This window comes from Melanaphis sacchari, unplaced genomic scaffold (assembly GCF_002803265.2).
Source record: "Melanaphis sacchari strain LSU unplaced genomic scaffold, SCAv2.0 Contig20_pilon_pilon, whole genome shotgun sequence".
Classification (NCBI taxonomy): Eukaryota; Metazoa; Arthropoda; class Insecta; order Hemiptera; family Aphididae; genus Melanaphis; species Melanaphis sacchari.
In genome coordinates this window covers 5560584-5572778 of record NW_020271042.1, presented here as the reverse complement: position 1 = coordinate 5572778, position 12195 = coordinate 5560584, and the positions used below count along the sequence as shown (strand labels likewise).

At 26.4% G+C, this 12195-nt stretch overlaps 1 protein-coding gene across 1 annotated transcript; it reads left to right on the top strand.

Moving 5' to 3' along the window:
- Positions 1-805: 805 nt before the first annotated feature.
- On the top strand, positions 806-11959 carry LOC112593596 (protein DVR-1 homolog). Its single transcript, XM_025338074.1, has 3 exons — positions 806-1219; positions 7619-8106; positions 10707-11959. Exons 1-3 carry the CDS (start codon positions 1003-1005, stop codon positions 11061-11063), a joined length of 1062 nt encoding a protein of 353 aa, XP_025193859.1. The 5' UTR covers positions 806-1002; the 3' UTR covers positions 11064-11959.
- The last annotated feature ends 236 nt before the right edge of the window (positions 11960-12195 follow it).

The window sequence follows — 12195 nt, the reverse complement described above, 5'->3', positions numbered from 1 at the left end:
TTACCAATGTATTCACGTGTGGAAATGCATCTGTATTTAACTGCAGACAGTATTTTACATAAAAATATTTCCGAAAGTCCAGTACAAAATTTTGAATATCCTATTCCAATATTTTTTACTATTGTAAAAATAAACTAAAATAATTACATTTTAGCTTCAACCTAGATACATATTAGATATGAAATTAAGTATTCTATTAAATTAAAAATCAAATTAACCGTTTTAGTGTTGTTGTGGTTGCGTATATAATTTTAATATAGTATATAACAGTAATTCATTGTAAATATTTGAAAGACATTTTTGGATGCTTTTGATTATTTACCGTACCTACTACAAATGTGGCATTCCGTGGACAATTATTGTTGTGTTAAAACCATCTGCAAAAACATCGAAAAATTCATAAATGTAATCCTTTTAAAATATTTACAAAGCATTTAACTCTGATGTTTTGGGAACGTGCTTATATTTTAACAGTTCTCTTCGGCGGCCGGTCCATTCAAGATGTTGTTCGTCGAGAAATATGATTGAAAAAGAAGTGAGGTGGGGGAAAGAATCAAAACAAAACAAATACGTTAAACACGTTTTTCCGTTTATTGACGTGTCTTTCTACGAATATTATTCTAATGGCCGAAATGTGGACCCGTTTTCCTTTGATACGTTCCGGTCCATATTTAATTGTCGATACCGCTCGGTAGTGTGCGCGAGTGGATGAAATGAAGGGGGAGAAAAAAAGGTTCACCGCTCGACACGCTTACGCAAACGACATATACGAGTATTAGAGGTTTCGGACAGGTACTATATTATAATAATAATAATGGTCTCTCTGCGTACGTAGGTCAGGTATACACCCATCATCATCTACCTGGAGACAACGAAGACCAAAGTGGCTCCAGTCGCGTCTGATCCCTTGGAAGTGTCACACACGGGTCGTCGAAAGAACACATTGCCGTCTACTTATTCTCGTGTATTTCTCCCCATCAACCGATAGTGTCTATCCCGGCCATGTGTCGTATGTACGCGATGATTGTTGTAACGCTGCTTGCCGTACAGTACTATTGCTGTGCGGCGGAAGGCGTGGGCGATACGCTGATGAAAATGTTCCGCATACAAACGATCGAAAACCACACCGATGTTCAGATACCCAGCTATATGTACGAGTTATACGAAGATACCGGAAACAGGCAATACGACGTGATAAGGAGCATCTCTCCGACGACGGGTAAAACATTACATTGAATATCTTATTATTATAAAGAGTAAAGGTATAAACTATACATAGCAACACTATTTTGGTAAATATTGCATCAATTCAAAACGGAAATACTGCATTCGATTACGTTGTATATAACAAATTCTGCATAATATGATTTTATATTTTTGTTTTCTGTGTTTTATAATAGTTTTAAACTAAGTTTTTAAATAAGAGTACCTATGGGTAAATAATAATAAAATATATATAGTTCAATTAATTAATAATTGCGTTATCGTATGTAATGTTGCGTGCTAATCATATAATATTTACCACGTAAATTTTTCATGAAAATATTCAATTTATATTCAAATATTGATAGGAGGGCTAATTTACAGTTTTTCATTTATTTTTAATAAGAATTCTACTTAAATTAAATATCTTAAGAATTTTAAGTTACAAGTAACAATGATTGTTAGTGAAATAATTGATAAGACATTTTACAATGATTTAATTTGCAGTTAATTGAAAAAATGAAGTACTGTTTTTTATGGATTATTTAGATTAGCTGATTTTGTATCAAACAACATAAGTTATAAAAGAATAAGTAGTGGTTATGAGTAATCTTATATTTGTATTACCTAGTTATTTAAATCAATAATGTGTATCAAATATCTATTAGTATAGATATTAGATTATGTTATAATATACAAGTACTAATTACTTCACTAAGGTGACTTCCAAGTTCTAAAATAAAAAACCATTTAACAATGTGATATCAACTATAATAGATTTAATTGAATTCTTAAACAACGATTTCATAGTTAAATATAATTTAAGTTGTAGTTTTCATATTAAAATGTTTAACTATATACAACTTTGATTTTGCATAACTATCCAAAAATACATAAGCCGATAAAAAAAAAAATACAAATTGTCTAACGAATAATAAACAAATATTTAACTATGTTTCAAATTAATTTAATAATCTAACCTACTTATACTAACTTATTTATTCAATTTCGTAATATATTTTTTTCTTTTATTTCTAATATACATTATTTTAAGTTTAAATTTATTATCAAAAAATGTAATAAAAACAATGATATTGTAATAAACAATTTTCATTTTCCTACTGTAAAAATGGTTAAGTTATAGGCTAACGTATATTTTTTGATATTTTATAATGATAATTATTAGAATATCATTTAAATAATTAGGAGACAGGGACTTATAGTTCGGAAACTTTTCTAGAAATTTCAGAAAATGCTTTTAAAAATGATTTAAGTATACTGTGAATGTATTACGTAAGATCTATAATCATGTATTAGAATTTTAATTTATGTGAAAGTTACTGCAAAAGTCTAAGTCGTTATATACCAACGACATAAGTTAGCAAACTTATAAGGGATCCTAGTTAAGCCTCTCTATATGGCTATAAAACAAATTATCAGCCCTCTCCTCAAAATTAAATCTTGGTTTGCCACTGCATTAAATATATTGAATAGTATTAAAGAAAATATAATTCAATTTTATTGTATTATACTTTATATCCCCGGTTTTTTTTTCAAACGCTTATAAGCAGTTATATTATTTACCATAGTTTTTATTAGGCTATCTATTATAGAGTAAAACAAAAAGTTTAATTGATAAAATACATAAATAAATAATTTAATAGAGCGCTAAAATTTATTAATGAAGATATTTCAAAATTATAGTGAAAATAGTAGATAGTAATTAAAAATAATGGCATATAGTAATATATATGATGTATATATATTACATAAATGTACTTAATATATATATATATATATATATAACTTGTATAAGGTATTGAATAAAATCAATAATACATTTAAGAGACAACTATAATAAGAAAATATTTATTTTATTATTATTTTTATATCCATGGTACGTTTTGATGCAGATAATATCAGAATAAAATTGCAAGATATTAAATTAATATTTATGGGATAACAAAAGATATTTTGATGTATGTATAAAAATATCTGACAAATAATAATTCATATAATAAATTGGAGAAAAAAGGAAATTTGTTTATCAAGCAAATATTTGATTCACCATATTAATATTATAACGTAGTTTAAAATTTAAAGATATTAAAAAAAAAATAAAGTTTCCAAGTATATTAAGTAAATATAATCAATGTTTAAATGAATATAATGTTATATAAATACACTTGTGACATATATTTACAATTTTTTAGGTTATGGATCTGCATGAAAAATTTATTTTATTTATAATATAACTAATTATGGTCTATAATATTAATATAAGTCAGTTTTATCTTTTTAAAGTTATTATTAATGTTTAGGTATATATTATAATAAAGCATTAAATATAATTTTAAATTAAAAGTATATTTAAAATTATTTTAATACATTGTGCAAATTATAGTACCTAAATACGTAGAATTTTTAAATTTTGATAATAATGAATAAATTTATCAACTATAACTGAATTAATATTAATATTTTATGGTGGTAAAAAAATATTTTACTTATTTTAAACAAAATTATAGATGGTAACTCATAAGTATATTGCAGTATATTTATGATAATCATTTTAGGTTAAAATTGGTATAAACTATTGATATTATCTATGAATAAAAAATAGTCACATTTATGTTTGTTATAAAAAATATATTATGTTATATGAAGGCAATAAACAATTATCATTTAATACATTTACTATACATTTTAATACTTAAATAGATAATTTACAATCTTAAGAGATATATTATGTACCTAACTAAATTGTCACCTATTATCATATAAAATTTATATATATATATTATAAACTTCGTATAAAGAGCATATAGTATACATTTCATTACGTTATCCTTACTTGTACAGGCGCCAAAAAAAAAAAAAAAAAAAACACCCAGTGGCGTCAAACCAGGTGACCTGAAAATATTTCTTTAAAATACTGTAACAAAAGTATTGTATTGCGTATTAGAGTAATACTTTAAAGTAGTATATTGTTGATCTTTTGTAATTTATGTTCATGGAATTGATATACATTTTATTATATTGATTTACTTTATTTATATGTGATTTATATCACTTAAATGAAGTACATTATACCTACCAAATTTAGACATCATTCAAAATAAATAACATAAATACGAGGCAAGGTCCCGAGTTGTATTAATGTAATATATTACCCCAATAATTGTTCACATTTATCAAAAAAAGCACTTTCATAATTAATGTTAAATCTGATATTTATTTAAAATATTTTTAAGCTCTTAAGTTTGCATTATATACCGTATAAGTATTGTTTTGAATGATTGACTTGAATGATGACTCATTTCTATAAATTACTTTTCGAATTCATCGGATGTAATTGTCAAGTCAGGTTAGTATTTGAAAATAAAAGTTCATTAAGCCCTGGTTAGTTGGTCGCAGAAATCCAATTATTGTCAAAGTTTGGTGTAAAGAGTTGACTCGAATAACAACTGAAAACTTTCCGTTGGATTGATTGTTTTTAGAACTTCTTATAACTTAATTACAAAACCAAAGTACCTACCCATTGAAAGATTAATAATTTTGAAACTCTTACTTGAATCATAATTTCGGTTTTGAATGATTAGTTATCGAATTTCTAATGTACTTCAATTTAATTATTATATAGATTTATTGTAGGTTAAACATCTAATTTATTAATGAATACACACCAAAATAGTACGTGTGATCATAAATAATTTCTCATACGTTATAATTCAAAATTAAATTAATGAAATTTAAAATTTAAATACTTTAAATTTAATGATAAGTATATCCTCACACATATTCTCATTTATATTTCTTAATTTAACAAATTTTAAATACATTTATATTTAATTTAACGTAAATGTCAAATACATTCATATATATATATTGTGTGTTTACATATATCAGTGTTAAAATTATGATTCATAATTTATAATAAATGGTTTAAACATATGTTTAAATTAGAATTTTTAATAATAGATTTTAGTAAAGGAACTTATATGTGAAATTTAACTGTGTAAGGTTAGGTATGGTTTTGTGCTTATATTGAGTGAAGTATTTATTAAAATTTATTTATTTATTGCAGTATATTAGTATATTTTAATGTTAGATTTACTCCAGTTTATATAGTGAATATATATTTATATTATTATTGCTGTGTTTTACTTTCTATAGTAATTTTGAATTTTGTTTATAACAGAACATACGGGTGTGTCGACGACACGTCATATAAGAAATAGAAAAAGACATAAATTCTGGTATTCGGGGGTGTATAGACATACCAAGCATTTACGGGGGAAAAAGGGTCGTTTTCAGAGTTTAAAATTTGGCGCCTTGCCTACTCTACTTCCGTTTAATTTGCGTAGTGACGCCGTCTGGATAACATTTAAGAACATCGTCGTAATGGAAACACGTGATCACCAAAAAAATAATGATATAACTACACTCCATAAGTATTTATCATCTTGTTGTCTGCAAACCAGTACGTAAAACCGATAGTAATTGTTTTTACGATTTTAGTCTCATTGAATATTTGGACCGTTTGGGAGACAATTTTCGTTTAATATCGTGTGCAATATACTATAAATATATTTAGAAGGAGCGAACAAAGTGAAAAAATATATATAATATGTGTGTGTGAGTGTAAACGAAGAAGACAAAATGTGACCCAGCGGTGGGCCGTAGGAAATGGTCGTGGCGCCAGGGACAAAAGACTTTTGTCCAAGGTAAAATACACATAAATGCAGGTGCTCGTTGTCGTCGTCGCGTCCTTAGGGTCAATACGAGTGTCTAATCTAATGGCTTGTCAATTGGTTCGTCGCCGCCACCGCCGCCGTCGCTGTCGCCGTCGAGACCGCCGTCCGTCCAGTACTTAAGCAGACGTGTCTCTCTGGGGCGACACTCGTTTTTAATCCTTTGTAACTTCTCTCCCAATCTATACCATCCCCCGAACACATACCTGTACAATTATTATATAGGTACATGGGAATATATAAGGAATTCGGGACTACATTAGATATATTTTTTTTAAACTGGATTTTGGTTGGGATTTTGCCTTGTCAGTCTGGCTCCGACAAATCGGATTTAAAGGGTCGTTATCAGAGACTTCCACGATACAAGAAAAAGATAAACGGATTATCAACGTTATTAAGTACGTGGGTATGGAGTACATGCGTGTATTATAAATAGGTATGTCTACCGTGGTTGGTGGAATGATGCGCAGAAGGAGGTAAAGACAGATTCGCATGTTCGCAATAATAACGATATTAAACACCGTAGTTTATTATGGTTGTGAAATATGATTATGGGTTGTCAAAAAATACTATGTTCGATCAAAATCAATCAAAAAAAGTTATTTAATAGACCCATACTGAGAAAATACTTGAATCAAATAAATATATGATAATAATTTTAATCTTTATAGTAAATGTTAAACAATTCTATCAAAATGCTTTGTTCAACAATATTTACACCATGGCTATGTGTTTAAAGGAATTTTTTTATGATTTTCACATATTTTTACTACTAATACTTTTTTTTTTGTCTATTCAGTCAACTGCATTTACTATTTTCAACATATTAAATTTAAGTATTATACATTACATTTTAACACAAAATTATCTATTAACTATTTTTAATTATTTTATTTCATATTTTAAAAGTAAATTGATAAATCTATGAATAATAAACAACAGTATAGATGGCGAGTTTCAAATCGCTTTATCTTTATTTTAGGTCCATGAACACATTTTAAGCATATCGTGTTTTTTTAAGATATTTTAATAATTGAATACAAAGTATTTGTATAAAAATATAGCTCAAGAAATTAAAAAAGTAATAAGTGGCAATGTGTTATTTAAAAAGGTTGAAGTTTGAAAACTATTCGTATAGAAGATAGATATTTAAATTAAAAATTGATTGGTAATAATTTACACAATATACGTCATAATATGTTTTTTCTAGCCTCCGGGGACATTCTTTATCACTACAAAAAAATTACTATTTTTCTATATAAAGATTCTTAAATAAAGAATAAATATAAACTGTAAAATTACTTGTAGAAATATATTTTTATTATTACTAATTTATGGATAATTTATTAAATTGAAACACAAAATATTTTTTAATAGACTAAATATTTAAATACCATATACAATTTAAAATGTTATTACCAATAATTACAATTTAATAATATTATTCGTTTTTATATTGAAACTATATCAATTTATAAAGAATTTAATAATATAAATATATTATAATACCTACTATAATTACACTAATGGAAATAGTCTCCATTTGTCACATTGTTAAGATCTTAATGGTTTTTATTTAAAAATGTATTTTTTTAAATCTTCTTAAGTAGGTAGTTTTATTTCATTATGGTAATATGCTTGTATTTTATTTATTTTTTTAGAATCACTGGGCTCGTATAGCCAGTCTGTTTATGACCTGAGTACACTTGAACCCTCTGAAATAGTCCAAAAAGCAGTCCTTCAGCTTGAACCAAACACAAATCATCAATTTAGCAAAGCCATAAATGTATCATTTTTCGCTTTGCCTAAACAAACCGTATCTAAAACTTATTTAGGGTCAGGAACTATACATGGCACTTTAAATTTGGTTAACACTTTGGGTTCACAAACGTTAAATGACTTCGACCAGTTAATCGTTCAAATGGAAGGTGCGGCAAAATTGTCAATTGGACTCGTGTTATATTCGATAACCGCAGTTGGTAAATATGCAAAAGGCAACGAATTAGCAAATTTACTGTTTGAAACTACAGTTAAAAGACGTAAGAGGTCAGTTGCTGATAATGAAATTGACATTAAACGAAATAATTTCGTGGATGAACCAAAACGAAAGAAGAAGAAGCAAAAAATATTACGATCCAATAAACTACAGGTAATTTTATGAAATATTTTCCTTTACATAAAATTATAAATAAATTATTTTTCTAATTTTTTATTTAAATTATTATAATTAACAACGATAAATAAATATATTACCTAATATTTTGTAAATATAAGTATATTTTTGCTATAAAAGTAGGTAGTATATATTATTTTTCTAATACTATTCAAATTAGCTAAAGCATTAAATAAAGCTATTTAATATAACATTTAATTTCATTATAGCATAAAGTTTCAAACTGTGCCATATTATGAATAATGCATTTATGTTATATGAAAAATAAAAAAATAGTTAATACATTTTTTTATGTTATAATACTTAATAATGTTATAGTGTTTTATATTTTTTACATTTTTTATAATTTTTTATAGTTTAAAGTATAATATACTCGTATATTTTGATTTTAATCCAATCGTTTCGTTATGAATATTTTAAATGATTTTTAGTGTAAAATATTTTTCTAAAATTCATAATAGTTGTAATACTAATAGCTTTCGTATAGAATTAAAAATAAATATATTGCTTATTCAGTAATTCATAATACTTTTTAATAATATAAAATTGTAATTAATCAATTTATTTATAAATTTTATTTGAGCTGATATGAACAAATTGAATTCTTTAATATTTAATCAGTTTTAGTAAATAATTAAAGAAAATATAATATGCATAAACAAAACACATTGCAGTCGCTCAAGCATAAGATATAATCTATTAAAAAACGATTAAAAATCTAATAAAAAAATAATTTAAAGTACCAAAAGTTGATGAATATTTTAACAATTTTTGTTGCATCTACTCGTAAATATTATTTTTGAATTTAGATAACTATATGAGAGATTTTTTTATCGTTCAAAGAATATCAAGTTGGAATTGTAACGCCTTAAAATAGTTTGAATAAAATTATTTTCAATGTATTTTATGATGTGTATAGGTACACATAATTGCTATTTTAATAAAATAAAATATTTAATTATTTTAATGTATACCTACTACACATATTTGTCGTTAAATTTTAAACTTAGTCACTTTAACTGAATAAAAACAAGTTGAAGTCATGATATTTGACTAAAACTATAATTCATACTACTTGAAGATTTTTTTATGTACCAAAACAGTCTTATTTTAATCTAATATTAGTCTTAATTGAGTTATTTTTAACTTAACATAGAAACGTATCACATTTTTTTACTGAACTATCTAATAAGATTTAATTAATAAAACAACATAAAAATGTTCTGGTTCAGTAAATTCTGAAGTTATATTGAAACTTTAATTGAGATTTAGTGTCAAAAATAATTGAGAATAATAATTGGTTTTTGTGCTAATTTGCGTAGGTATGTTGTAAATGTGTTAAACTTGTATTTGTTTTTAAAATATTTTTAGCCACCCATGAAATATTATAGAAAATCCACAATATAAATAAATTTAAAGGAATTGGTTATTTTTGATGCAGATTCTGCTATAGTTATTTATTTTATATTAATGATACATAGATAGATGTGGACTGAAAATTCTCTGGCCTAATAAGACAAATTTATATGTTAACCAAGAATATAAAATTAGTTTTATTACTTTAATTTATGTTATTTAATTGATAGTTTAAGAAATTGTTTTATTGACAACTGTTTTTGGTGAGTTTAGAACTAATGTTTTAGCTTGACTTTTGAAAATGTATGGAAAAATTATAACAAAAAAAAGAAAAGAGTAAATAAACCAATTGGGTAACAATACAACTTTAAAAATAACTAATTTGAAAATTTAAATATCAATACGATATACTATATAATAATATACAATATATTAAAATAAAATAATATCTTGAAATTTATATACATTTTTATAAATCAATTCACAATTAAATTAAAATTAATAATACACACAACGAATTCAACTGAATTAATTTACTTAGTTGTACATATTTTGTAATGAACGTTGATTGATACAGAATGCACACGCGAGTACAATCACAGAATAATTTATTTTCAGATTTAATATTTTTGCGGAGTTAAGACTATATTGTGTAGATACTCGAATATTCGATAGTCTACAAAACTGTACACATATTTTACTCATATAAAAAAAAAAAAAAATAATAAGAAAATAGGTATGATTAAGATAATCAATAAATTATTACTTATTAATGATAATACAGTTAAAATTTATTTTATATCTGTTGAAATAATTTTGTTTGATTTATTAGCTAATGGCCATAATTAATAATACCATTGATTATAGAATAAATTATAATCAATGATAATATGTTATGGCTATAAAACTTAAATATGAGAAGTGTCCCGATCCGCGCCTGTAACATGTAACGTATAGACAAACATCAGTACACGCGTTAAGTTAGATATTCAACATTTTTTGGCTTCTTATTTATTTTCTTGGTACGCTTTTGAAAATAATATTGACGTGTGTGCATTCGAATATATCATAAACTTAAAAAAAATAATAATAACGAAAAACAAAACGTTATTTTAATCTATCTCTGGCAATAGAATATAAATATAACACATATGTATAACTCATGTATATTTACATGAATATTGGTCCTGTTTTACAACAATATTATGTGTGTTGTGCAGGCCGTGGACACAGGTGACACGATCACGTTTACCGGTATGGACCAGTGCCGGATGGAGAAGCTGGTGCTCAACTTCGCGGACATCGGATGGGAAGACTGGGTGATCTACCCGAAGGGGTTCGAGACCAACTACTGTGCGGGCGGTTGCCTTTTCCCGCTGGGCAAGGGATCCAAGCCCACCAACCACGCGACCGTGCAGAGCCTGGCCAGATCGTTCGGCCGATTGTGGGATCTGCCGGAGCCGTCGTGCGTGCCCGACACGCTTGCGCCGCTCACGTTGCTCTACATGGACCGGTCTAACCACGTGTTGCTCAAAAGCTACCCCGACATGAGGGTGGTCTCGTGCTCGTGCAAGTGATGCAAATATACCACGACCGCGGTTATGACATGCATGTCGGGTGGCATTACGTGACGCCACGGCAACAGCGTTATACATGCCACGATGTACCTGTGTATACCTACTATCTATAGGTTAGGTTAGGTTTGTCCTAGGTTAATTAATCTGGTTAATTTATTGTTCTGCTAGGCATAACCCATAGATGATCTGACACACTCAAATTTAACCATAATGCGATCGTGTTCAGATATTCCATGTATACCGTGTATCATTGTAGTACGGTATAAGTTATATGCTAAATTGTATTAAAGTAATTCGCTTATACGTGCACTACACAATACAGCGAAATAATAATAAAATTAGTATGGCGAACGACAAAAAGAAAATCTCAGTGTTACCAAACCATGTGGTGATTTGTACAGCTCAAGTTAGTGCATAGTAGGCATGTATAACTATGCATTGACCAATATTTATGTACCATTATTATATTAATGCTATTTATTGAAAAATTGTAATAATTAAATATCTATTATTATTGTTATTGTTCTCAATAAGTGCATAACTGTAATGACAATAAAATAATAAACATTCTGCTACGTCACATTCATAAATAACAAATAAATGATATATAATTATACATTATTTAAGCAATCCAAGTCAGCTCTCTTGAAACGTAAATTGTCGGAATAGTGATCGTTTTATTTTTATTTTTCAAGTATTATTTTAAACCTATATGAATGCGATATACAGTTTTGATTGGTTATTATCCATTTTATTGGATTATGCTTATCATAGTAATGTTACTTTGTTTTTAAATTGTTTATTTTGAATAAATTATGAATGTGACGACGCAATGTTTGATGATGATACGCAAAAATTGTGTTATTATCATATCATTATTTTGTCTAATATTGATGATGACCTATTATTGTAATACCATGTTATAAGTTACATTATTATCTAAATTTTAAGACAAGTTGTATTATATTATTTTTAAGCTACCCATTTTAATTTTAATATGTTTAGGTATTTATTGTATCAACACATATCAAATTATTATTGAATTATTTTTATTTTTATATTTTTAATAAATGTATAAACGCCTAAAAAAATGTTTAAAGCTATATTTACCCGTAGCAAGTGTTGTTTTTCT

What these genes read in the sequence shown, in the direction of transcription:
- LOC112593596 (XM_025338074.1), top strand. Translation starts at nt 1,003, where the DNA reads ATGTGTCGTATGTACGCGATGATTGTTGTAACGCTGCTTGCCGTACAG. An exon ending in GAGCATCTCTCCGACGACGG is followed by an intron (nt 1,220 to 7,618) that starts GTAAAACATTAC and finishes TTATTTTTTTAG; the next exon opens with AATCACTGGGCTCGTATAGC. An exon ending in TACGATCCAATAAACTACAG is followed by an intron (nt 8,107 to 10,706) that starts GTAATTTTATGA and finishes TGTGTTGTGCAG; the next exon opens with GCCGTGGACACAGGTGACAC.